Source organism: Caretta caretta, chromosome 1 (genome assembly GCF_965140235.1).
Source record: "Caretta caretta isolate rCarCar2 chromosome 1, rCarCar1.hap1, whole genome shotgun sequence".
Lineage (NCBI taxonomy): Eukaryota > Metazoa > Chordata > Testudines > Cheloniidae > Caretta > Caretta caretta.
In genome coordinates, this window is record NC_134206.1 from 11,246,803 (window position 1) to 11,273,972 (window position 27,170).

Genomic DNA, 27,170 nt, shown 5'->3' on the forward strand with positions numbered 1-27,170 from the left:
AGACCAGACAGTCAGTCAAAGGAAATACTGGACAGTGCGATGGTTATAATCTAAGCCTAGAGGTGCAGGAATGAGTCCAACAAAGTAAAGCCCCTTCTACCTCTTTGTTCATGTTGGCCTGATCCAAACAAAGCTCATAGAAGTCAGTCTTTCCGTTGTCTTTAAAGGGCTTTGGCCCAGGGCTATAGAGAAGAGAATGTGGTGTTTGAGCCCTACAAAGGACAGAGCAGAGACCATTTCTATCATTAATAGTGTGGTGATTGAACTGGAATAAAGCTAATCCAGGGTTCCCCTTTCTCTGCTGTTGCTAAACTTCTCTTCTCCTTGTTGATCCCCCAACACACAACTGCTGGGCACCACCAAAGTCCACAAACAGGAGAAAAGAGGGAGGAGCAGCATCCACCTGCTAAAATTCATGGGTGAGGATGGACCAAGTAACCTTTGACCTTACCTATCTCATTTATAAAATAAAAACCAGCAGGATCTTATTTAAAGGGGAAAAGGCAAAATGCCACATTTATTGTGACTACAGAAGAATCATAGTAAGCAGTTAGTTATAGCTATAACATTCCATTCAATGTCATATTTATTCACACATTCATTCATATATATTCACACACACACACAGGTTCTGCAAGGTTGTTATCATAGTTACCAGCCTTAGAGTTGCTCGTGCCAAGCCACTGGACAGGTGGCCTGGACAAGAGGAGGGAGCAGGGCTTTCTCAGATGCACATCTGATGCTCCTGGAAGTTGGATTGCAGACCCCAAAGTTCTCAGTTCTAGAGTCCATTTTTATAGGAATTTATTCCTATGCCAGTCTATGGGAATTGCTTCACCATGCTGTTGCTGATTCAGTCAGCAGAAGGCACATTCCTGACAGCTCCGTGCTGCCAGATGTTATCTTGTTCTTCGGTTCTCCCATCCTTGAGGCTGTTGGGTGGATTCCAGTCTGCCCTCTGGGGGGGCCTCTGGTTGTTTCCACTTGACACCTTCTTCGGCTGATGGACACTGGATTCTTAGGCTGGCACCTCCATGATCGTTCCTTTATTATCCACACCAAGCATCCATCCACATACATCCTCCATCTCTATTTTAATCACAATTGTTAACAAAGAGAGAAATACAACAAAAGGGCGGGGAGTCTGTGTGCTGTTTCTGTTGTTACAAAGTATTGCTTTGAGAACAGACTCTGTCTTAGGATGTACTAACGCAATTAGCAGCCAAAAACCAAGAGACCTCCCTCTTAGTTTAAATTCCAGGGTATTACTAATTATGGGGAATCACTCATTTGTGATTTAATACAGAACTTCTTCAATATGATCCAACAACTATGCATTCCTCAGGGGACCCTTATTACATAACAGTACTGTGATTGGCCAGCCCCAGGCTGGCAGGTCAGGCAGGATAAACCCAGAGCACAGCAACCTCTCTCTTCATGATTGAAACGGGCTATTTCTACTAGACTGAGCTGATGCACTAGACTGGGCCATGCCTCCTTCACCTATATTACGCAGCAGTAAGGGTGTGAATCACATAATGAAACAAGGAGATGAAAGCTCCGTAAAGCTAGGGACAAGCTCTCTTTGCCGCCGCCACCACACACACACGTGCACAAAAAAAGCGGGAGGCAGGCCCATGTTAACCATTAAAGCAGCCTGTCGGTTGTCTGGGACAGTCGAGTTTGCAGTGTAGTTCTCCTACAGTCACTCTGTACTCTGGCTTCCATCCCCTCTGAGTCTCCCACCCCAGTCACCATACAGCCCAGGGCGATTCTGAGGAGACCCCTTCTTTCTGAGCAACAGCTTCAGGAAGGACCTGGCTGGCTAGGAAAGCTCAGAGCACTACAGAGCCCGCTGGGGTGAGCAGATGTCCCGATTTAAGGGTCTTTTTCTTATATAGGCTCCTATTATTCCCCCACCCCCATCCCAATTTTTCGCACTTGCTGTCTGGTCACCCTGGAAGCCAGCTGGGCCTTTAAAGTTTTTCAGCCTGTCAGCATATTGGATTCAGACTAATTCTCAGGCTGAATTCTATTTATAACAGATACCTTCCTGTGCTAACTTAACTCCGCTTTGGGGGAGAGTAGAGATCTGTAGGGGGCCGATCTGGGAGACGTATTCTTCCACAGCTGCTACTGTGAGGTTTTGACATCTTCTGACCCATCGGGTGCTGGCCGCTGACAGAGACGGGGTCCTGGACTGGATGGAACTCGGTTTTGAGTCAGTCTGCTGCGGCCTATAGATATTCCTTCACTAGTCAGTACCAGACTCCAAGAACCAGCTCCTTGGATGGCGCAAATTGGCTTCACGCTATGGAAGGCAACGGAGCTCCGCAGATTCACACCAGCTGAGGAGCTAGCCCTGCAGCGTCCGTGACTCAGGACACTGGAGTGTGTTGGCTGAGGCTTTGAAATGATCATGGCAATGAGAGATGGGCTCAGACTGGAAACCCCAAACCCAGCACTGGTGGACTTGGGGACGCTGAGATCTGGATCCAAATCCAGCTGAATGATGTGGCTTGGGGCAGTCGCTGATTACAATAACCCCTGGTGTATAGCTGGGCTGTGTGCGCTGCACACTGGGTTCCCAACTGCAGGATTTGTCTAGTAGCCTTCTTTAAAAAAAAATCTTGAGGTGCAGAAGGACAAGGAAAAATGACACCCTGTCCCAGATCCTGAGCTATTTCTGTGGTACTGGGGTCCCTTTATGAACACAGCAGCCATCTCCATACAGCCGCTAACAACAAAAAAAAAAAAAGCTTCCATTATGCTTAAATCCTGTCCTTGTCCCTCTTCCATCCTGCTCTGGCCCTTATTACGCAGCTGGCCTTGTCTACACTTAACGTGAGCATGTAGGGTACGGGTAGCTACAGGCGAACGGCTGTGGTGGGGAGGGCAGCCAGGCTCGGCTCGGGGAGCTGCCGCTGCCTCTCCAGTGGGGAAAGGCTCTGGCAGAGGGATCTTTCACTGTGGTGGGGAAAGGCTCTGGCAGAGGGGAAGGGGCAGGATGCTACCCTACTAAATATAGCAGTGTAGGCATGGGAGGCCCTGCATGGGCATGTAAGGTGTGTATCCATAGGGTTCGAGCGTCCCTTTACTCACCTAAGCCGTGCCTCACCATCTACACTGTTTATACCTGTGCTAGCAGGATAGAAATAGCCACAAGTGTAGACTTACCCAAAGCAACCCCCCTCTGTTCCTAGAGTCCTAATTGCCTGCGCTTGAAGAGGCTTGGGGATTGCAAAGGAAGGCAGGGTCCAAATTAACACCCTAGCCCAGCAGCAGCTCCTCTGGTGGGAATTCCTCCTGGACTCACTGCAGGGAAACAAAAAAGGAGGACTTGTGGCACCTTAGAGACTAACAAATTTATTTGAGCATAAGCTTTTGTGAGCTACAGCTCACTTAGGACTCTGTATTGTTTTTCCAAAAAATGAGTGCTCTTTGGGGTAAGGCAGAAACTAGTCATGTAAGCCACTCACCACAGGGTGGTGCTGATGCTTTGCCTCCCCTACTTTTTTCTCCTAGGTCCCTTGGTAGCAGGTCAGATTATGGCCAGCCTCATTGCCCATTGACACAGTGTGAGCAGTAGGGTGACCAGACGGCCCAATTTTATAAAGACAGTCCTGATTTTGGGGTCTTTTTCTTATATAGGCTCCTATTACCCCCTACCCTCATCCTGATTTTTCACACTTGCTGTCTGGTCACCCTAGTGAATATCAAGAGCCCTTCATCCCTGCGGTGGCATGGGCTGTTACGTGTTTGAATGCTTAATCCTTCCTCTACCTATTCCAGTCTGGAAGGGCTGAGGCGCTGTTTCCCAAGGAGCTTGTTCCAGGACGAGCTAGGTAAGTGCAGACATGGGCTGTACACTACAGCTCTAGGTACTCGCCTTAACCCTAGAGGGGCAGGACATGGGGTCCTTTCTGGTGTTTTTAATATGAGTGCAGAGTGTTTAGATGCAAGGTGGATGGATAGAAACAGAGTTTGGAAGATCGATAGCTGAAGATCATTGCTTTTATTGTGTTTTTTTTTTTCCCCCTCTCATAGGAGCCTTTCCAAGCATCACAGACATACGGTCCAGAATTAATATGGCAGAGTTGTTAGTTGCATAATAAAGCTGCTGCTGATTTCCAAGTGTGTGGGGCCTGCTTTCCTCACTGAGCACTAGGCTGCATGTAGCCATGTGACTGAGATGTCGTCCTTCTCTTTTCTGGGCACTCCACCTTTAATTGTAGAAGAATCTTCCTGGCTGCAAGCATGCTGACTAGGATTGCCAGGTGTCTGGTTTTTTTCCAGAACGCCCCCTCGAAAAGGGACCCTGGCAGCTCTGGTCAGCACTGCTGCCTGGGCTGTTTAAAAGTCCAGTCGGTGTGGGGCTGGCAGGCTCCCTACCTGGCTCTGCGCATCTCCCCACAAGCATGACATGTCCCTCAGCTCCTAGAGAGAGGGGCGGACACAGCCCCTATGCGTGGCCCCTGCCCCGAGCGACAGCTCAGCAGCTCCCATTGCCTAGGATCCGCAGCCAATGAGAGCTGCAGGGGCAGCACCTGAGAGCGGTGGCAGTGCACAGAGCCGCCTGGCCGTGCCTCTGCCTAGGAGCCGAGGGACATGTCACCGCTTCCTGGGAGCCGCCTTAGGTAAACACCGCCTGGAGCCCACACTCCAAAACCCCTCCTGCACCCTAACCCCCTGCCACAGCCCTGAGTCCCCCTCCCGCACCCAAACTCCCCCCAGATCCCAACCCGCCCTGAGCCTCCCTGCACCCCAAAACCCTCAGCCCCACCCCAGAGCCCACACCCCCAGCTGGAGCCCTCACCTCCCCTCTGCATTCCAACTGCTGGCCCCAGCCCGCATCCGAACTCTTTCCTGAAGCCTGAACCCCCTCCTGCACTCCAAACCCCTTGTCCCCAGCCCAGAGCCTGCTCCCCCAGCTGGAGCCCTCATCCCCAACCTCCTGCCCCAGCTCAGATCCCCCTCCCACACCTGAACCCCTCAATTCTAGCCCCACCCCAGAACCTGCACCCCCCCCCCCCAGAGCCCATACCGCCTGCCTCAGGCCAGAGCCCTTTCCCACACTCCAAACTGCTCATCCCCACCCCAGAGCCCTCACCCCCTCCCGCACCCCAACCACCTGCCCCAGCCGGTGAAAATAAAGGAGTGGAGTGAGGGTGGGGGAGAGCGAGCGACAGAGGGAGGGGGGAATGGAATGGGCAGGGCAGGGGGAAAGGTACTTCTTCCTCGGGGGTTGCCACTTTTGGTTGCATGTATTCCTGAAGGTTTCATAAAATGACATAATTGTTAATTAAAGATTAATCTTGAATTCCTGGAGACTCCAGGCCAATCCTCGAGGCTTGGCAACCCTACCTGCAACACAAGCTGCCTTCTCTCAAGAAGAAACACCTACTAGCAGTGTGGGGTTTTCTTGCTCCATTTTATCATTGTCTTCATCACAAATCACCCTTTCCCCTGTCCTGTGGGTCATTCGATCGATGCCTCTTCCATGCGCGTCTCTCTCCCTCCATCTCTGTTCCTCGTTCTCTGGTCCTCCCTCCCTTATTCTCTACCCTATCTTCTGCTTTGCCCACCCTTCATTCATTCCCTACCTTGAAATTGGGCCAGGAGAGTGGGGGTAACCTCCCAATTCTGGCAAAAAGTGGTGTGGGTTCTTCAGGAACCACCCCTGGTTGGGATCTCAATTTTACGCCTCCTCCGGCAGGTGGTCCAGCAGCATAGCGCCCCCTAGCCCTACTGGCTCAGTACTGACAGTAGGGGAGCTTCAGCTCCTACAGCCCCAAGCAGTGCAGGCTGGAAGGTTCATAGTTGGCCAGGGGGAAAGCCAAGCAAATCTGAGTGACATTTGATGAGGAGGTAAACAATCATGAGTTAAAAGCTCTTGCAAAAACAAATCCTCAGGTGCCCGCAGATGATAAAAGCCTGAGACACTTGGAAAGATTTATTTTTTTCTGCCCCATGCAGAGGCCACAGGATAAATGATCCACACCTCTGCTTACTTCTCTGTGGGAAAAACACACCCGCTCTGCATTGCTCAAGCCACGGGGTGACTCATGGGAACGCAAACGTTCTCACTGACCTCCTGAGAGCCGCATCAAACACGGAGCCATGGCAGGAAACAAACCTACCAGGCTGTAGGGCACGGCAAGTTCGGCTCTGGACTGTATTTCACCTGCGGGCTGTATTTCACCTGCAACAATACAGGCAGCCCCAGAGGGAGTGCCACCAAAATACCCCCGGTTCAGCTCTGTGTCAACAAGAGCAGCTAAGGACACAGACAATAACAGACCCAGGGGTAGGTTCTTGACACCACTGGTCCCCTAGGGCATAGGTTTCTGGCCCTATGCCCAGAACAATTCAAATCTGTTGTTATTTTAGTGCCCCTCTCTCCACCCGGTTACCTTCTTTAATGCCAATCTGCTGACAGGTTTTGATGGACAGGTCTGGGTTCTTCTGGATCTGGGTGTATCTTCTTTATTTTTCCCTATGAATTTATTTGGCAGTGCCTCCACACTCCTCGCTCCTTCCTGGCAGGGTCACCAGGGCAGCTTGGGAGGAACCACAGGGTAACCCCCACTTACTTGCCAGATAGTTGGAGACTTTCAAGAAATAACACAGACACAATAATTATATTAAACAGGAGACAAATATAACATAACAGGGTAAAACACTATTTTTAGGGTCACCAGTGCCCATGCTGCTAATACCCGTGACTTTTCCCAGTCACGTGACTTGATGTAGCAAATGTAAGATCAGTGTCCCGTTGGTACATGTACCTTGTTGAGGCCCTTGATGACCTATGGCCACAAAATTCTTCTCTGCACTGGTTTAGCAGTGTGGCTGACTGCGTTCAGGACTCACAAGTGGGAGAAGGTGGTAAATTCCTCCACAGGTTTAATATGCAGCAGGTTATAAAATCCCCAAACCCTTACTCCCTGGCTTGAGGACACAGATCAGGGAGTAGGGGGTCCCCAAAATGAATTCCCTGACTGACTAAAAGATGGTGCACTCACAAACTCCATGAATGATCCTCAGGTTCAGAGATGACTCTGGACTCCTCAGTCACTGCAGAGGGGCTGATTTCTGCTGGCAGGGATCCTCTTTGGGCAGGAATTAGGCTGCTTTGGTCCCAGGATTTCCCCTCACCACGAAGGGGTGCAGGGCTCAAGGTGCAGATTACACAACTGTACTAAACTTCAAACTGTCGTCTCCTAGCCCAGCGTCCAGACACACTCCCAGCAGGCAGCAGCCCTGGACTAGCAGCCAGAGAAGAGCTGACCATGTGGTGACTGGGCTCACCTAGGGAGCTGGGAGGCGAACTCAGTCTGGCTGGGGAAGTTTCCCAGGAAATGCTACAAACTGGGAGTCATCAGTGGGGAGGGAAAAGCCCAGCTGAGGGATCTGCTGTCAGGTCCCTAGAGGCCAGATCTCAGGGGGAACCCTGCATGCAGGCCTGGGACTCCCCAGCTCCCCACACAGCCAGTCCTGCCCTTGCCCTGGCTGGCTCCAGACTGACTCCAAAATGGCTTCTCCCCTTTTCTCAACTGCCTGGGAGGGCCTCTCACTCCCTATTGCTGGCGGACTGTGAGTCTGCCTTGGCTCCCCCTCCCTACCAGGGACAGTCTGCCTCTCCCTGAGCTGCCAGCAGACAGAGCCCCAGGAATTTAGGTCATCTCCTTGGGGGTCACATTATTATTATTTATTTGAATTTCAGTAGGACCTAACAGCTCCAGTCCATTGTGCTAGGTGCTGGATATGTGTTGTTATTTGTATTGCCATACTAGCTAGGAGCCCTAGTCATGGTCTAGGCCCCATTGTGCTAGGTGCTGCACAAAAGACAATCCCTGCATGACAGTCTATCAATGGGATCCATCTTCACCCTGCACACAGTCTCTTCACACAACGCACAGTCAAACTGCGGAACTCCTTGCCAGAGGATGTTGTGAAGGCCAAACAATAACAGGGATCAAAAAAGAACTAGATAAATTCATGGAGGATAGGTCCATCAACGGCTATTAGCCAGGATGGGCACAGGCAGCGATCGTGTCCATAGCCTCGGTTTTGCCAGAAGCTGGGAATGGGCGACAGGGGATGGATCACTTGATGATTTCCTGTTCTGTTCATTATCTCTGGGGCACCTGGCATTGGCCACTGTTGGAAGACAGGATACTGGGCTAGATGGACCTTTGGTCTGACCCAGTATGGCCATTCTTATGCGAGACTCATTTTGTAACCCAAGGCTGGTTCCCCTAACCTCTCTAGGCTTCAGTTTGCCATCTGTACAATGCAGCTAATAACCCTTCCCTCCTCCTGAGGGGGGGCCGTGAGGCTAACAGGTACAGATGTTTATCAAGCACTCTGAGGACATTGGATCGCTGTCCGCTAAGAAACGCAAAGTCTCCTTAGCTTAGTCATGCAGGAAAGCATTTAGTGATACAGTGGCAAGACAGACCTATTTCTGAATATCTCATGGTGTACAAACACTATCATGGGGGAAATCTGGGAAATTAAAAAGAGACCCAATATGCAGGCCATAAATGAGATAGGTGAAATCACAAGGGACTAAACCTGACCTTAGCCCTTGTACCACCACAACGAATACACCCTCCACCAGGGGCCCACTACAGCAATGCAGCTTTCGCTGAGCAGCAGGAGAAGAGACAATAACTGCTACAGACCAGATGCACTAGTGGGAGTGTGTTTATATGAAGCATGAAGGGCCAATAGGTTGAGTTCAGGCCTGGTGGGTGTTCAGGGGGCTAACACTGAGACTGAACATAGCTCAGTGAGTCCCGTAGTTTGAGTAAAGGCCAGGTGCGAGGAACAGGCAACTTGGATGCCGATAAGCCAACCACTGACCACCTGATTAGGGTTGCCACCATCTGGGGCCGCAGGAAATAACTCTGGCTGCGTGTTTGAGACCTCTGGGCTACATTAAGTAACTTCTGGCTTTTTGGATCTTGGTTAGGGTGATTTGTGGTGCCATCTGTTGGCTCAGATGTGTCAGCACAGACATTCTTCTTTTGACTTTTGGTTACAACTGCTATGTTATACTGTCCGGCTATTATATCTACCCGATTATTCCACGTGGTTTTTATACCCGTTTCTTTACTGTGTGCCCTTACATGTCACACCTTTAACTGTTTAGGGTTTTTTGCTACCCACTGGTAAATCTATTTTTATTTTTTTGAATATGCAATTTTTTTTATTTGCTGCTTTTCACCTGTTCCTATACCAATTATGTATCCATATAAATAATAGACACATTATTGAGTACATAGATTACATTTGTATACATTTGGGGGCAGTTAAGTTCCAATAGAAACCCCTTATGTTCTTTTAGGGAATTTGACTAAATTGTTCATAGTCAAATGATTTAAATCAGATTGTCTCCTTGTCTGGCTTATTTACAGACATTCCTTTGGTAAAGGGCCCATTTCTCCTTCAGAATGGCTGCAAAGAAACCAAGAGTTTTCTTTCTATTACACTTTTCCTTTTTAACATTTTTACAACGTTCAACTGCTTAATTCCCTCCAGCCTCTGCAGAGTTAACTTCTCACTCTCTTTCCTTAAATCACTTGCTTATTTCCCAAAATGACACCTTCATCAACTCAGATTTCACCATTCCAAGTATTGTTCCAGGGATCTGAATTCCCCATGCCTGTACTTACTGCTTTCTTTACTCCTGCCACTATGCCCTCAGGACTTCCAACCTGTTTTCCAATTTTTTAAAATTTGTTGCCTGCCTGCTTGTCTGGGCCCGATTCTGCTTTCCTTGCTGAACTGTCCCTTTTCATGGACACAGGCTTTGTTCCACTGCCAATTTAGCAAAGAGGGTGGGCTCCTCAACTAGCCCCCACACCTCCTGGTCCCTTTTCTTAAACATTTTTTTTTAAGTTTTGAAATCACAATATCCCACACTGCTGTATCTGTCAGAGTGAGGTCTTACAGAAATTTACTCCTTATTTGCCCACACTTGTGCTGGGACTTACAAAACACAAAAAGTCTATACCCACTAAAAACTCTGCCTGACAGAGCAGGGGGGGACGGGATGCTAAGCCTCTACCTTTTGGGCTTGATCCTGCTATGACCAAGGGTATATTGATCTATGCAATTTTTCCCCGACAGATGGGTAGGAGCAAGGATTCTAATCCTCCCGCTTATGGCCCGGCACCTCTAGGACCTGGGGTGTATATACCTAGACAGTTTGTATACATCTTATTTGTATAGTTTTTTCTGACAGGCGGGTCAAAGCAAGGACTCTAATCCTCCCCCTATAGCCCGGCACTTCTACGACTGGGGGTGTGCACACCTGAATGATCGATCACTTTATAGGTATGGTATACCTTTTAGCAATATTTAGCAGTATGTTCAACAATCACAGTGCATGTCTTCCCCATTTCGCAATTCTCCACCAAAAATGTTATGCTGAAGCACACAGGACCTTTTTCAGGGGAAAAGGCAATGTGCCACGTTTATTGAAGAAACAACAATTAGCATATGCATTCAATCATCCCCCCTACCCCCCCCCCCACACACACTGTCCCGCCAGTCGATGTTATAGTTACCAGTTTAGAGTCCAGATCAATCCAGTGGCCAGCTAGGTTGATCACGGATAGGGAGGAGCCAGGTTCCGTCAGTCGCGGCACGATGCTCCGGGGAAGCCTTGGCAGGACAAACCCAAAGTTTCATGGCTAGGCACCCTGTTTATATAGTGCTTTTCCTTTATTGGACCAATGAGTTTTGCACCGTCATGCTGTCATCAATTGTTGTTTGACAAGTGCTTGTTTTCTTAAATTGTCCTTCTTACTTTTTATTTTGTTTTTATTAATTTTTTTAGGGAGTTATCCCAGGCTGGTTTTGATCACAGATATTTTGTCCCCATTGATAGGTGCCTGTCTCATTTTTAGAGTCATTAATTTGCCCTCCGCTGACATTTCAATAGGGGCGTGTTGCAAACTCCTGGGACTCCTGCGTCTGTCTTCAGTTCCTTCCTAGAACATCTGGTTCAGCAATGGCCTTCACACTTACCTCTTAACACACACATTTCTTATTTACACACAAAACAGAATTAATTTACACAGAACATTTTGAACAGGAACATCAAGTTGCAATGCAAATGAAAACAATCACGGCATTCTTTTACTTATTTTAAAATGCTAAACCTACAACAAAGTGGTGACCTTAAAACGTCTGTTACTGCCTTGAAATCAGCCCAGACACAGATTCCGGCTGATGCAGCTTTACCAAATGGCCCATTAGGCCCGTCCCTTTCTGCTGTTCAAAAAGGGTGGCTGGCAGGTTACGGTCAAATCGTACACCAATACATTTCATACATGGTACGTTATTATTCTTTATTTTTCATTTTAAATTACACAAAATGCAAACATAAAATCCTACTACTACAACTGTATATCATAGGCCCTATATTGCTAAAAAGTCTCTTTCAGCTACAAATGTAGAAGCCTGTGCTTTTGGAATAGGAGGAACTGAGCTATATCTCTGCTGTCCCCAGGAAGTTCTGAGTAGCCAACAACTGTGTGCGTTACGTGGCCATGGATGTATTAAAATGCACAACCGTTTACCCAGTGCAGGGAACACAGCTTGACTCCCTGTGGCGTACAGACCCTCTTGGCCCTCGGCACAGAGATCAGTGGGAGCTGCGTGCGCTCAGCCCCTCTCAAGATGAGCCCCACAGATTTGTTCTCTAGCTGCCGCCCTGAGATTGGGAGGCCTCCCTATTCAGAGGCCCATTAGACTCCAGCCCGCACATGCATAGCAAGAGGCTGACAGGACGTGGAGGGACAAATTAAACAATCCGATTGGCTCATCCACCAGCCATTCATTCTCTGTTCTGCTGACAGGGGCATCTTCACACACTGATGCTGGGTCATAGCACCAACGTTCTGGACTCTAGGTGGAGACAAGAGGTGCCCTCCTCTTGTGCTCCCACCCAGTCCCCGAACTGTGTCATGCTCTGCCCTAGCCAGGTGCCCACTCACTGTTGAGCTGCGTGCACCATGCATCTGAATCTCCGCATCCATTTAGCTACAATCTCATATGGCGTCCAACATCACAATAAATAAGAACTTGCAGCACTCACGTGTATCCCATGCTCCTTTGCATTGGATCAAAGGATTCTGGGATACACTTAAGACCTTCCATCAGCCTATCCCCATGCCCTTTGGCGTAAACAGAGATGCTCCTTTGGAGGAGGACAAGGTTGGTGGGAACTTCACAACTGACGCAGAGTGATCCAGGACGGGCCTGCTGGAGAGCGTCCAGAGCCGTCACATAACTATTCTGCGGCCTCTAAGATCTGGCACTCTCTGCCTGTGTGCAAGATCAGGCCTACTAGTGCTCCTCGGCACTAAATGTGTCCACGTGGCTGTCTCTTAGCAAGATGGAGCCGCGTGTTGGCCCCTCTGAGAAGAGTCTGACTGGACCAGGGAAAAGGGCTTCTCTTGCTACAGAAGGCAGATGCCGGTAGCTGTGCATGTCCTTGCAGCAGGGTCCCTGTCCTGCTCAGATCATGGACACCCTGTCCTTAATGTATATGTGGTAGGGATCACTCCGCTTGTCCACCTTCCTGGATTTGGTGTACCCCAGAATCAAACTCCCCACCGTGGCGGCAAACAGAATCATCACGAACAAGATGTACATGTAGGAATAGTCGTCTTTGCTGGCTAGCTTGATGTGACTGCCATTCATCCACCTCGTGGCCTGGTCTGGTGGGCACAGGATGGCACCGTGAAGTGTTTGGTTCAGGGCCTTCAGCAATGAGTGCAGGCTTTGGTACAACGTCTCCGTCAGGTTCCCCACCTCCATGTCCTCGCAACTCCCAGGAAACTTTCTGCCAGGATAAAGGGGGAAAAGTGACTTCAGTCAGGCCTCACTGAAGCACGCTCCCTTCATTGTGCTCTCAGCCTGGGAGGGGCACCAGTGGAAGACCCTGGCTAGACAGACACACAGTCAGGCCCTGTCCATCGTGTGCTGGGGCAGCCAGAGAGCAGTCATCCTTGGGGGCCTAACCCCATGTCAGGTAAGCCAGGGTAAATTCTTTGTACTTACACAGCGTCTCCCATCCAAAGAGCGAGACAAAGGGGCCATGTGGTGTTGGCATCCGTCCAGTTGTGGAGACGGACAGGTACAGAGATCCCCAAGGACATACAAGAAGTCACAGATGTCCACAGATGACTTGGTCTACAGCGTGGATAGCCCTCTATCTTTGGCCCATTGGTGGGGTGGGGCGGAGGAGCTGGTTCACAGGGCCCGTCCTGCAGACGGACAGAGGATGAGTCTCCAGGGCTGTCGATCAGGCACCCCTCACCAGCACTATCATTCAGTTAAACTAAACATTAAAACGGGAGAGCTCTCTGGGGCAGGCACCAACTACTTGGTTCTGCGTCTGTACAGTGCCGAGCACAACAGGGCCCTGATCTTACACTGGGGTCCCAGTTTAACCCATGCCATGTGTGGCTCTCTGCCCACCCCAGTGGCTAGACCACAGAGATTTGTGATGGTGCTGCGGCCATTGAGCTAATGGATCTGATCATTTAACTGAAGCAGTAGAGACTGGCGCTTTTCGATTCAGAGCTTCGATCCCAGCAGACAACCTGCCTGGGACACGGTCACGCAAGGCACTGTGGTAATGCAACCAACCAACCAACCACCTGATCAAACCTCCCGAGATTTCAGAAAAGCTTTCGGCCTGCTTAGGGGCTACGCTTTGAGTCTGCTCCGGTTCTAGCTGCTCCCCAGCCTGGAGCTGGTCTCTCCTTCCCAACATATTGCTATTTGTTAAGAAAACCAGAAAGGATGTAAAAGTAAAACTAACCGAACAGTGAATCTGGGGAAAGGTGAGCCCCTGGCGTGAGTGGAGGTGCAGGGAATCCCGGAAATAAAGGAGGCTGAAGGTGTGAACACAGGGGCCTTGCGGGAGGGGAATGGAGGGATGCCAGGAGCGCCTGGCGTGTGCAATACACTCATCCCACAGCAGCACCAAACCGTGCGCCCCTCTAGTTAAACTGCCCCCCAGAAACACTGCAGAATGGGGCTGCGTTGGGCACTCAAAGCTCGAGCTAGGGAGTTAATCACAGCTAATTGCTAGGGTTTGATCCTCCTTCCAACTGCTGAGTGAGGCCGAACACCCTCAAGTCCCAAGGACTTGTGGGGCATGGAGGATGCTCCCAGGGATCAAGCCCGTTGTATTAATTGGGCCTACAAATGTACCCTCGCTGTGAGCTCAGCTGTAAGGAGTGAACGTTCCTACAACAGCACCACACCTACAGTAATAAATGTTGATGGTGAAAGGTGCAAAGGGACGACACAAAGAGGGAAGGAGTCCAAACAAAAAGGCCTGTTGATATAACTCAGGGACTGTGTTAACACCATGCCTGGTAACCAAGAGAAGGGTTGGACCAAAAATCAATGGACCAAAACTGGTGTGTCGGAAATTAGGTCTAACTGGTGAACAAATTAACGAGGGGAAGGGCTGTTGCACCCATCGCTTCCTTCTGGGGTCCTCAAAAGAAAAAAAAACTTTTTTTTTCCGGGGCAGCGAGGGAGTCAAGAGGATGAAACTGGCTGCCAACAACCACTGGCTGAGAGACTGGAGAACGGGAATGGAGCGAGATTCCCCATCACGGCTGCCACCCCCACCGGTTCCTGGGACCCAGGATCCACCATGACACAGTTGGGCCTTCCTCGTCCTGATTCTCAGCAACGTCCCAACAGGGCCAGGCCAAGAGAAGGACCCAGACTCAGGCCACATCTACTCTACAGACCCGTACTGGCATCACTACGCTGCTCAGGGATGTGAAAATCCACCCCCCCGACTTAGCTCCTCGTGCGGACAGCACTATGTTGATGGGAGAACTCCTCCCGCCAACACCCTCCGCCTCTCGGCGAGGTGGGTTAACTACGCCGCTGGGAGAAACTCTCTTTTTGATGTAGGAGCGTCTTCATGTCAGCGCTACAGGGGCAGCTGGGCCGATGCAGCGTTTTCAGCGTAGAGCTGCCCTCGGTGCTGCTGGTTTTTCTGCCAACACTGGGGCTCCGTGTTCTGGCTGGCCGGGCAGTTGTGTGAGAGCAACGGAAGCCCAAGCAAGCACAGGCCCTTGTGACCAGCAGAGGTCGCACAGACCCACGCCGGTCACTGCTGCTCTGGCCGAGATTCCCCTCCACAACACAAGGTCTGTGCTGGTCAGCTGACCCACACAGGACGGCCTTGCAGCTCAAGCCTAGGACTAGGTCTCAGGAGATCTGGCTTCTATTCCCAGCGCTACCCCAGAATGTCCCAAAGCAAGTCCTGTCGCCGCTCCCTGACTCAGTTTCCCCGTCTGAGACCCAGGGATAACAATACGTCCCTGACACATAGGGGCACGGCGAGGCTCACTAGTGTTTGGGAAGTGCTTAGAGCTCCTTCGGTGGGGTTGGGCCAAATTGAGGTGTGGTGACAGCAGGTCTAACTCCGTCAGTGGAGAGGCTCACAACTGCTCTACTGCTGCATTGCGAGGCAGTAGCTTTGGCTGATTACACCGGGGTGGGGAGGCGGTTATGGCCTCCTTCAGCCACCTGAGGAGTTTCACCCACTCGCACTGATGCTGCGGCCCTTCGTTCCTTCACAGACAAACGGCAGCAGCTGCCCATTGTTCAGCCCCTCACCAAGGCTGAAGGAGAACGTCGTGGTGTGGTTATTAGCCAGAGCCTGGCAATGCCCTCTCTCCTTCCCTCGCATCACTGGTCCCCCATGTGCCAGCACTCAGGGGTCACAAGAGCCGAGGAACGACTGACAGGGGGTGCTCAGCACCTGCATTCGATCAGTACCCGGGCGAAGGAAGGAACCGCTAAGCCCAGGCAGAGGGGGACGCAGACAGTAGAGAAAGGGGAAGATGTCATGCAGCCAGGGCTCCTGGTGCCTTTACTTCTACGGATCACGTTCCCTCTGCTTCCCCTGCCCCGGAGCTCAGCACCATCTGTCCAACATGCATCCATCAGCATCAGTGGGAATTTGTCCTTCTCCCAACCTGGCTAACACTTCAGCTCATACCTTACACACAGAGACAATAAACACAGCTTGGGCTAACCATGCCCTGGCCTTGCAACAGCTGGTCAGCTCCTACTTAAAAGCTGGGTAAAGACATATTCTTGCCAAATAATCCATTTCACTGGATGCCAGAAGCATTTAATGATGGTATTTTATTACGGATCACCTGGAGGGGCTGGCCCAAGGAGGCACTACAGGAATTCACAGGGCCTCATAACGCATTAGCCAACAAGACGAATTACAGAATATTGAAGTCCATTTACAAACACAGCAGTGACATAACAAGCCCCTAATAAGCAGCAACAGGTCAGTCCTGTTAGACACAGAGGCAGGCAAACCCTGGATCTGGATTTTGCATTTGGCTGAGAGGTTCCAGCTGCAAACAGCAGCCCCATTGCTGGAGCAGGAGATTAGGCCTTGGTTTGCCCTTTACTCTGGTCCCATTGCCAAGGAAGGGAACCAAGTTGGCCCATAAGTTGTAAGCATGTGCAGGGCCCCCAAGCCGTCCTTATGCTTAAGGTCCTCTCTGATCAATGCACTCACAGGGAGACACAGCTGTCACTAATTATACTAACGAATGCCCCTGCACTGCCCCTGTGCTGAGGTGACACATCACATCTCTTTTACAAAGCTAGACCCAGGCACAAAGAGGCACTTGCCCCAGGTCAGTGACAGAGCTGGCCACGGCACCCAGGAGCATTACAGTCACACCACCTCGGAGCTGAAACCGGGGTCAATGTCCTTTGTTTGCCTGGACTCAGCTGCCTTTAGAACCACGCATCCCGCCCTGCCAAGGAACTGCCAGCAGCAGCGCCGGTCAGAGGCGCTCAGCTGAGCCCCCTTGGCGGTCTACAGAATTCAAGAGATCAAGGAGCGAAGCAGCAGGGGAGCAGGAGGGTGTTGCAAGGGGAGATGATCCACTACAGGAAGTTTCACACCCTCTGCATAATGAAGAGGCTGGAGAAACCCTGGCCAGGGGGCTCCTTTCCTAGTTTGGTAGCAAGATCACTGCTTCCTATGGGCTGCTGGCGTGCACCGACCCTGGAGGGAGGGAGCGTTTGCCACAGTACCAGGTTAACCCTTGATCTCTTTTGAAAAGCTCCACGTAAAAGGTCACTTCTCCCTGGCCAGCCTCCAGAGTTGGGCAGAAGAGACTTTGGTTTAACATCTCATCGGAAGCATGCCACCAATAAGGGCTTGTCTACACGGGGAAATTTACTAGCATAATCCTACCTCTACAGTTATACCCATGAGCCATTTTTAAATTACTCCAGCTGGTGAAAGGGGTCATACAGCCCCTTCTGTAGATGGACACTCGCTCCCCACAATAGAGGTAGCCATAGAGCAAGCATCCTTACACCATCCACCTGTAACCCACCCTTATATGGGGTGGCTCTCTGTGCCCCTCAAGCAGCTGGACCACAATGAGGTTTATGAATCGGATACTGGTTTTGAGCTCAGAGGGAGGGGTCTTTTAGATCAGACAGCTGAGGCTCATACATCTAGCTGCAGAGTGTGACGCTGGCTGACCAGGTGCCGGCTCCTGTCAAGGTCCCCAGGCCTCTATGAAACACTGACCAGTACCTAGCTGGATTCAGTCTGGCTCCCCTGTGTGTTATTAGTATTTAGTATGCTTAAAAATGTCCTTCTTTGAATGCTTGCAAGCTGCTGCATGCATTAATCTCACTTATAATGTCTGTATCCAATATTGTATGGTAATATTTAAGCGTTCGTACTAAAAGTCTCCGTGAATCATCAGACAGGAGAGAGAGACATTAACTAGTGTAAAGTGCTGATCTCCAACAGAAGGTATTACATCCTGCCCAACAAGGAAGGGACACCAAAACCAGACAAACTATTGTGGAACATTAAAGAGGACAAAATACTTTGTTGATTGTTCTCCCCTCCATGAAGATGAGTCATACAAGTGAATTCCTTCCATCAGCTGAGTTTGCAGCTCAAAGCACAAGGTGCGGAAGGGGATAAAAGCCCCTAACAATAAACTGTGTGCACTGCTTGGACTCTGGAAGGCAAGGATTGCTAGCCATAAACAAAAGATCCCTCAGCTGGGTGGCGAAACAGATCAGAGTATCCAAGGGGACTGTCTGTGACTCCATGTTAATTAAGCCTGTTATAGCACCTGAGGAGTTTACACTTGGTTGGTGAAATCCCAGGGCGGGTCTACACTACCGGGTAAAGCAATCCAACTTCCATCGCGCCGGGGCGTGAAAAAGGCGCACACCCCCGAGTGACGCAAGTTACAGCAACCTAAGCACTGCCCCCAGCAGCTTCTCGCGGAGCTGGCGCGATTATGCTGACGGGAGAGCGCCCTGCCGTGGGCACGGACGGTCTTCACCAGATGCATGGCAGCGGTGGAGCTGCACTTGGGCAACGGCGCCAATGCAGACCTTCTAGTGTCGTCCTCAGGGAACCCACCCTGCCGCGGCCAGGGCCCGCCAACGGTGCCGACTTCCCCTCTAGCCAGGGGGTGCTTGACCCCCGCCTCTGCCCCAGGCCCAGCCCCCACTCCACCCCTTCCCCCAAGTCCCCGTCCTGCCTCTTCCCACCCCCGCTCTGCCCCCATCCCGCTTCTTCCCTGCCTTCTCCCCCGAGCGCACCCCATCCCCCTCCTCCCCCACCCTCCTGGAGCTTCCTACACGCCACGAAACAGCTGTTCGCAGCGGGCGGGAGGTGCTGGGAGGGAGGGGAAGAGTTGGTCAGCGGGGCCACTGGCAAGTGAGAGGCTGCCTTTTCTCTGTGGGTGCTCCTGGACCTGCCGCGGTTGGGGGAGGGCAGCCCGAACCTAGTCCCGGCCCAGACCTGCCACAGCCGTGGGGCACCTATCCCACAGCCCCAGCCCCGGAGCCGCAGCAGGGAGAGAGAGCTGGAGGGAGTTCTCTCTCTCCACCATAGCCCCAGAGCACCCTCCTGTACCCCAAACCCCTCATCCTGGACCCCACCCCAGAGCCCGCACTCCCAGCCCTCACAATCCTGCACCCCAACCCTCTGCCCCAGCCGTAGCCCCCTCCTACACCACATGAATTTTGTTATGTGCACCAATATGAAGGTGATGTGTCACACATCACCTCCATATCGATGCTCATAACAAAATTCATTCCACACATGGGTGGGAAAAATTAGAGGGAACACTGGCCCTGTGTATAGAACCAATCTAGAGTTTGTGCCTGGCTCTTAACAGACTGCCGTGAGGTTGGTATTCAAGCTCTTGAGACACTGCAGGACAGCTTGACACAGAGGCCACAGGTTCAAGCCCTGCGGCTGCTCACATGCTCAGGGGTATCACATTATAAGTGGTGGCCCCCACAGGAAGCTCAGCTGGGCAGAGCTCTGAAGCTCAGGGTGAGCTACCCCAGAGGGGAAGGTCTCTTAGTTCAAAGCCAGCAGAAGAGCCATAATTCTCTGTGGTCCAGCCGCTAGAGGAAAAAAGCCACACTAAGCAAGTATGGACTGATGACATACTCATGTGCCCCAGCCATACTCTAGAGGACCCACCAATCTCCCCACTGGGGGAAAGAGGACTAAGTTAGCCCCTGACCTCTTGGGGTGGTTGTTGTGGCCTAGACCCAGGACCAAGGCCGAGTTTATTTCATAGCTGGCTGAGTGAGGCATCAGATGGTAACACCCATCAGCCAACTCCCAACACAGGCTGGGTTTGAACTGCTGACCTAGAGCTGGGAGGGGCTGCAATTCACGACCAATCCCACAAGCTAACGAGTTCCCAGCTACACCTCTCTGAAAGGACAACAAGGTTCTGTAGCGCCAACAGGGCTGGTCCACTTGAGCTTCCTGCCAGGGCCAGACACTGGCTTCTGCAGCTCTCGCAACAAAGGAAAGGATAATTGTCTCCATTATTCAGGGTCCTGCCTAGGGGCGGAGTTGAATACCTGCCCATGTCTCTCATGAATGCAGCAATTGTTCTGTCAGAGGGTAAACTGATATCTTGGGATGTCAACGGCTTAGTCACCTGCTAAGGAGCTGTATCCCATACAACTCTTTGGCACTTGTCAGGCCCATTATTGCAATCCCCTTTCTAATGCCTCCAGAAAAGTGAAGCCTGGTCTACACTTCAGGGTTAGGTCACCGTAAGCTGCCTTGAGTCCACTGAGCTGTGGAAGTGTCTTCAATTAAATTCGGCTCCCGTTGACGTAAAGTGTCTCCCTACACCGATTTAGTAATGCCACCTCCCCGAGCGGTCAATGTCATTAGGTCGACACAGAATCAGCGCAGAGCTGCCTAGGAAAGAGCAATGTGCAAAGGGATCTGGGCGTCATAGTGGATCACAAGCTAAATATGAGTCAACCGTGTAATGCTGTTGCAAAAAAAGTGAACATCATTCTGGGATGTATTAGCAGAAGTGTTGTAAGCAAGACACGAGAAGTAATTCTTCTACTCTACTCCGCTCTGATTAGGCCTCAACTGGAGTATTGTGTCCAGGTCTGGGCATCACATTTCAGGAAGGATGTGGACAAATTGGAAAGAGTCCAGAGAAAAGGAACAAAAATGATATAAGGTCTAGAAAACATGACCTATGACGGAAGATTGGAAAAATTGGTTTTGTTTAGTCTGGAAAAGAGAAGACTGAAAGGGGACATGATAACAGTTTTCTAGTATGTAAAAGGTTGTTAGAAGGAGGTGGAAGAAAAATTGTTTTTCTTAACCTCTGGTGATAGGACAAGAAGCAATGGGCTTAAATTGCAGCAAGGGCAGTTTAGGTTGGACATTAGGAAAAAATTCCTAACTGTCAGGGTGGTTAAGCACTGGAATAAATTGCCTAGGGAGGTTGTAGCAGGCGATTGGACTAGATGACCTCCTGAGGTCCCTTCTGATATTCTATGATTTCAACTACATGTTAGCTCGCTTCAGCTTGAAAGCCCTTTTTGCAGTGGATCTTGAATCTCCTACTTCACATGAACAGCCATAGTGGGCCAGACCAATGATCCATCTAGCCCAGTGTCTTGCCTCTGACATTGGCCAGTACCAGATGCTTCAGAAGGAATGAACAGAACAGGGCAATTATTGAGTGATCCATTCCTTGTTGTTCATTCTCAGCTTCTGGCAGTTGGATGTTTAGGGACATCCAGAACATGGGGTTGCATCCCTGCTCATCTTGGCTAATAGCCATTGATGGACCTATCCTCCAGGAACTTCTTTTATTCTTTTTTTAACCCAATTATACTTTTGGCCTTTACAATGTCCCCTGGAGGGAAGCAAAGAGGCTTTCAGAGGACGAATCTATGAGAGAGTTGTGGGCCTCACTTGACATGAGTAATACAATATGGGGGAAGCCTTATTTCTTAGGAGATAGGATTAGGGAGGTAAATGAATCAGCACGCTGGAAACAGAATGTCTGGACTAGTTAAGATAAGGGAGAACACCCAGGAAACCATTTATAATGGACAAGATAATGGATAAGCTAAGCCTGGAACATAAGATGAGGTAGGTACAGAGTAAGTTGCACATGGACAGTGCACACTGTACAGGGATTGGTTTCTGGAAAGTGACCAATCCCAAAATGGGTGATCCAGTACACAGTAAATGCCATAGAACGTGTAAATGTATATAAAGGAAGAGATTTACTATGTAACTTTGGATGTGTGGTACGCCCTATACACACCCCATGCTTGAGTCTGAACAACTCAGCCTAGCTGTGCTGTATGCCAAATAAAGGAACCTGAGTGACAAGACTGGAGTCAAACTGAGTTGGGGAATCGAGGGGAAGAGGTCTCAGGGGAAACCCAACACAGTGGTGCCATGACTCAGATCCCCTCATCTGGAGCAGGTAACGTATACACCCCTTACAGTAAGGGGCGCGACCCAGTGTTAAAGGAAATGGCATTGGAAGGGTTTAACGGTTTAAACAAAGTTAGCACCACACTGGAAAAGTAGGTTAAATCTAAGGGACGCCCCAGAAGTATTACAGGGAAACTAGGACTGGGTGAAAAAAGGAACTCCAGAGAGTGGTACTGGAGAGAGAGAAAAGAAAGCATGGCAGAGCACCGCAGTGGTCCTCCGAATGCCACTGAAGTGTTCAAAAATTCCTGAAAAAAGGCAGGAGGAAAACAATGTCTATTCCCTATCTGCATAAATCCAAAGTAAAAAGCAGGCGCCCTTCCAGGACTATATTTAGTGAGTACAGTTTTGCAGCAAAATGAACAAAGTTAAAAAAGAAGTGCAAAAAACAAACAATAAGCTTAGAGCCCCTGAAAAAAATGTCAGTTTAAAAAATAATTAATTTAAAAAAACCCTTAAAAGTTAAAAAAAAGCTTTTGGACAAATAAACCCTGCTGAGTTGAGAAGGAATTAAACAGTTGGGGGTTGCAAAAATGTTTAAAAGGACGTTAACATGTTAAAGAAGAGAATGCTCAGTTTAAGATTGAAACCCAGTGATGGCAGTAAAACTCTGTGCAGTCATGTCCGGTGACACCCTTGGTCATAAAATAATTTATGCAACGGGGAGGTCAAGTGGTGACAACTACCACCACTATATGCTTTCCCCCCGAAACGCCTTTACAGCCATTCTGAAGGAAGTGGGCCCTTCCCAATGAATGTGTCTGGAAATAATTAACTGCGCCGGCAGCTGCGGGCAGAGTGACAATCTCATTTGAGTAACTGGACTATAAGTAATTCAGTCAAAATCTCTAAAAAGCAAATGGGGATTTCAATATGGTTTCACTGCTTCCAGATATACGAGTGAAAATGTGACAAAATCTGACATAAAAATATAATTAAGAGCAGTGCAAAGGGCATTAATCAGCTCAAACCACAGATTGGAAAAAGGGGAGAAAACACCTAGTCAGTTAAAAAAATACCGCCCATCACACAAAAATAAATGTAAGGGTAACAATCAGGTTACGAACGCCTCAAAGAGCAGCACTCCGTCCACTCTGCCTACAATGCCAACCTCAAAGGTTTCTGCTACCACTGGCTGGAATTATTTTATTTTTTTTTGGCTGATTTTCAACCACATCACAGAGCTGGTCACATTTTGGGGAAAATTAACATGTTGATGAAAAATATTCAGCCCGATTCCAGCTGCTACTTTGTGCTCCCTCAAAACCTTCCTTAAGACCCCCCCCCGTACTGCAATGCCCGTAAGAAGCATTTGCAGGTTAATGGTAGATCCAGGAGGAGAGCCCAGACTGTGAGTCAAGCAATCTGGGTTCTCCTCCACTACCACTAATCTGATAAGGGACCTTGGGCAAGTAACTTCACCTATCTGTGCCTCTCGCTAGGACCATCTCTCGCTAAGTGTTTGTACCCAGCCTGGCGCCATGAGGCTGTTTGGATATTACGGCTAAGTCAGGCAGTAACAGGGTTGTGAGAGTATGGAATGTAAGGTGAGGCTAGACGTAATTGTGCAGCTCTAAAATGCTGGACTGGAGCCACGGGAGTGGGGGGTTGTTATGTGAAACTGAATAACGATTGCTACAGAAAATTGGGTGGCTTTCCTGCAAACTCTGATTCCGCGGTGGGAAGAAATACAGGCAATGCAATCGGTCCTACCTGCGTACCCTGACCTATTGCCAGCTCAGTGGATTGTTGCCATGAAGTCCCACCCTCTTTCAGACAGAGGACTGTAACCCCAGTGCCCTTGTCATAATGTATTTAACCCCCACCATAAAATTCCAGGGCTGATCCTTCTAGCCTGGACTATGCTGGCAGAAATCAAGCACAGAATTCAGCACTCTCAACTCAGATGCACTGGCCAAGTAGACAGGAAAAGAACAGCGAACTTTTGAATCTCATTTCCGGAGACTGCGGGAACTGTGGGATAGCTACCCACAGTGCAACACTCCGGAAGCCGACGCTTGCCTCGGTACTGTGGAAGCACTCCGCCGAGTTAATGCACTTAATGCACTTAGAGCATTTTCTGTGGGGGGACACACACTCGAATATATAAAAACGATTTCTAAAAAAACGACTTCTATAAATTCGACCTAATTTCGTAGTGTAGACATACCCATAGTGTAGACAGGGCTCAGGCATTTTTCTCCCTGTATGATGTCTAACACCGCTCAGAGCAGGGTTAAACAGCAGAGTGGTTAAGAACAGCTGAGCCCTGCCTAGGGAAGCACTTTCACTATTATTACCATCTATGGATCTACACCACCAGGGAACCGTGGGGTTTATTTTTGCCAACCCAGAGGCAACCTCTGTTAAACTCTGCCTCAGTGATGACCCCATACCTGTCCTAGAGCTTCACTTCCGCAGGAGTTTGACAGAAACATCGGAAAGATCCACATCCTCCCCCATTCTCCCAGTAGAAACGCAATTTAGCATCTATCCTCGTATGGTGATTTCCTCTCCCTAAACGCCCGATTTAGGAGAGGCGGGTGGACTCGCCCTCCCACTCCTGGGAGATGCTGTGTGCTGCCGATGCCCCTTGACAAACACATTTTATTGGAGGGCCTCACCACCCAGGCAAGTGGTTTCCATCCCAGCTCACATGGCCGCTTTCTCCCCTTGCTTCCTTTCCCGTTAGTGTCTATCCATAGTTCCTTTTCACCACCCTCCTCTGAGCAGAGAGGACCAGCAGGGCACCAGCAGGTAACTCTCTCCCAGATTGCTACTGAGGAGCTAGACCTGGCAGGGACTTGCAACATTTGGATTTTTAACACTCCCAAACATCACAGGGGTTTGAAGGCTGGGAATTTTGTTTAAGCCACTCGCTAACGCACGTGGTGTCAGGCTTTACCTGTACATTTAATCATTGAAATTCACAGTTCATTTCAAGGGGTAGCGACCCACATAGGGTGATTATGCAGATACCTACCCCTTAGTAACCCCGCAAGTCAGTCTTTGTCCCTCTCTTGTGGCTGATTCACAGAAGGGGTTGAAGAGTCTGTGGCTTCTAATCGAGGGTACATCTAGACTGGCATAAAAGGCATCTCTTTAAAGCGAGTTAGCGACACATTTTAAAATCCTGCTGTGGACAGGACAAGTTGTATTTTAATGTGTGTTAGCTGGAATTGTTAAAATACCTCTTGTTCGGTCCACAACACTAGGGTTTGAAAACACGTTGGCTACATTGCTTTAACCAATAGGTTTTGAAAACACACCTTTTATCCGAGCCTAGACAAGCCCTAAGGGATTTAATTCTTTATTCAATTGTTAGAGGCTTATGCTTTTGTTACTGAAGGTCCTATCTAACTCACCTGACTGGCCCACGTTGGTTCAAGTTACATATGCCCAATAAAGTATTTCCAGTCTCCTGTAACAAAACCATAGTCACCTAGGATTTCCTAGTGCCCACGCCACGGCTACTTAGAACTTCACTGTGACATGTGGCAGCCCAGATCCTCCTGCTCCCAAAGCATTAGCCCACACCATTTTTTATTATTATTTGTATATGGTAGCGCCCAGGAGCTTTAGTCATGGACCAGGACCTCATTGTGCTAGGCCCTGTACAAACACAGAACAAAACAGTCCCTGCCCCGAAAGATCTTAAAGGAGAATCTCCATTAGCTATTAGCAGCATAATGTTTATGACCCAGGTGAGTGGTGCTCACTCCATCCAGTAGAGGGCAGTCCCGCATGCACTCTAGACAGGACTTTCAAGTAACAACTAATAATTATTCAACCAATTCCCCCCTTCAAACTCTGCCGTGCCTGCACACCTAGAGTTACCTCTACCCTAAGAAAAGTCTTCAGTGTAAAAATGCCTCCTCTCGCCCAGCTACTATAAGGCTGGCTAACAAGGCTTTGCCAAGCTCTCTCGAGAGGATGTTCAGATTTCGGAAGCCAACAAGGATGACAATATTTTTAGCCCAAAGGTTAAAATTTTCTGCGAAGAAGTTAAGCGCCTGAAAAGGTGCTTTTGTTAGGATACGCTCCTCGCCCCAGCATCCGCATCATCCACACCCACTTTGGCTTTGTATCACCCAATTCCAAAGCAAAGGCACTCTCCACAACATGCCCAGGGCCAGAACGTCTCAATCAGGACAAATCCCCCTTCCCCCAGCTCACACACGCCAGGTATGTGTCACCCCGGGAGTCCCCTGAGCAGTTTGGTTCTCCCTGAGCCCCCCAGCGCCTCCTGCAGCAAAAGGACAGGGGGCTGGGGCACGGGGAAGCGGGGTGGGAGGGATTTGGGGACAGGGGGATAGGTGAGGGACACTGGGTCAAGAAGTAGGTAGTAGGGGAGATCTGAAGACAGGTGGTAAGGGATCTTTGGGGGAATGTGCAGGGGGTTTGGAGGGTCCCCTGGGACAGGGGATAGGAGCTCCATAGGGAAAGTGCAGGGGGGAGGGTCAGGGGTCTCCTGGTACAGTGTGTGTGTGTGGGGGGGGAACGGGGATCCCCTAGGGAAGGAGGGAGAGTCAAGTATCCCCTGGGACACCAGATAGGGGCTCCCTAGGGAAGATGAATAGGGGTTTGGGGGTTCCCTGGGTGGGTTGGGGGTCCCTGGGGCAGTGGATGGAGGCTCCGGAGGGGGGTGGCAGGGGTCCCCAGGGCAGGGGAAGGGGGAGCCTTGGGGGATCGGGGGGTCCCCGGGGCAGGGTGGCTCCCCGGGGAGGGGGGTCAGGGGTCCCCAGGGCAGGGGACGGGGACTCCCTGGGGGGAATTCGGGACAGGAGGGGGGGTCTCCCGGGAGGGGCTTCGGGAGCTCCCTGGGGAAGACCCCACCCGGGGATCCTGCGGCACCTCTCGAGCCCCCGGACCGTGGCTCCGCGCAGCGCCTGTTCCAGCCCGTCCCCGGCCGCCCGGCCGCCCGCCCCGCACTCACCCGCCGCTCGCTCCCCGCTGGCCGGCTGTGGCTGCGGCACGTGGGGGCCGCTGCCCCGGTCCCAGCCCCGCCCGCCGCGGCTGGGAGGGGAGCGCATCGTCCCCCGGCTGCAGCCATCGGCACCGCCCGTCCCGGGGCAGGGCCACCTGCTACCGCTGCCCCACACTGCCGCCGGGGGGCGCCTCTGCCCCAGCTCGGGGCACGGGGCTCCTCTCCCCGATCCGTGTCCCTGCTGCCCCTCCAGCCTCTGGCGACGAGCCCCTGCCCCCTCCGGTACCTCAGCCCAAGGGGCACCCCACACACCCCGGCCCCGCTGGCTCCTGGCCATGTCCCACTACGTGAGGGGTGCCGGCTCCCTGCCAT

At 50.6% G+C, this 27,170-nt stretch overlaps 1 protein-coding gene across 4 annotated transcripts; it reads right to left on the reverse strand.

Moving 5' to 3' along the window:
* Nucleotides 1-502: 502 nt before the first annotated feature.
* On the reverse strand, nucleotides 503-27,081 carry KCNE3 (potassium voltage-gated channel subfamily E regulatory subunit 3). 4 transcript variants are annotated; one of them, XR_007355031.2, is made up of 6 exons: nucleotides 26,808-27,081; nucleotides 13,084-13,289; nucleotides 10,581-12,865; nucleotides 6,414-6,611; nucleotides 3,178-3,315; nucleotides 503-2,737 (listed from the first exon to the last, which is right to left on the reverse strand). XR_007355031.2 is itself a non-coding variant. In XM_048838858.2 (3 exons), exons 1-3 carry the CDS (start codon nucleotides 26,922-26,924, stop codon nucleotides 12,538-12,540), a joined length of 651 nt encoding a protein of 216 aa, XP_048694815.2. In that variant the 5' UTR covers nucleotides 26,925-27,081; the 3' UTR covers nucleotides 10,458-12,537. The 4 variants fall into 4 exon arrangements, 1 of the variants encoding a protein (XP_048694815.2); XR_012667238.1 differs by lacking the exon at nucleotides 26,808-27,081 and adding an exon at nucleotides 24,855-24,951; XR_012667239.1 differs by lacking the exon at nucleotides 13,084-13,289 and having other exon boundaries at nucleotides 26,808-26,880.
* Between the last annotated feature and the right edge of the window lie 89 nt (nucleotides 27,082-27,170).

Coding starts and splice junctions, on each gene's coding strand:
- KCNE3 (XM_048838858.2), bottom strand. CDS start 26,924: ATGGCTGCAGCCGGGGGACGATGCGCTCCCCTCCCAGCCGCGGCGGGC. Junction 13,290..26,807: donor CAGCGGGGAGCGAGCGGCGG/GTGAGTGCGGGG, acceptor GTCCGTCTGCAG/GACGGGCCCTGTGAACCAGC. Junction 12,866..13,083: donor CTTTGGATGGGAGACGCTGT/GTAAGTACAAAG, acceptor TTATCCTGGCAG/AAAGTTTCCTGGGAGTTGCG.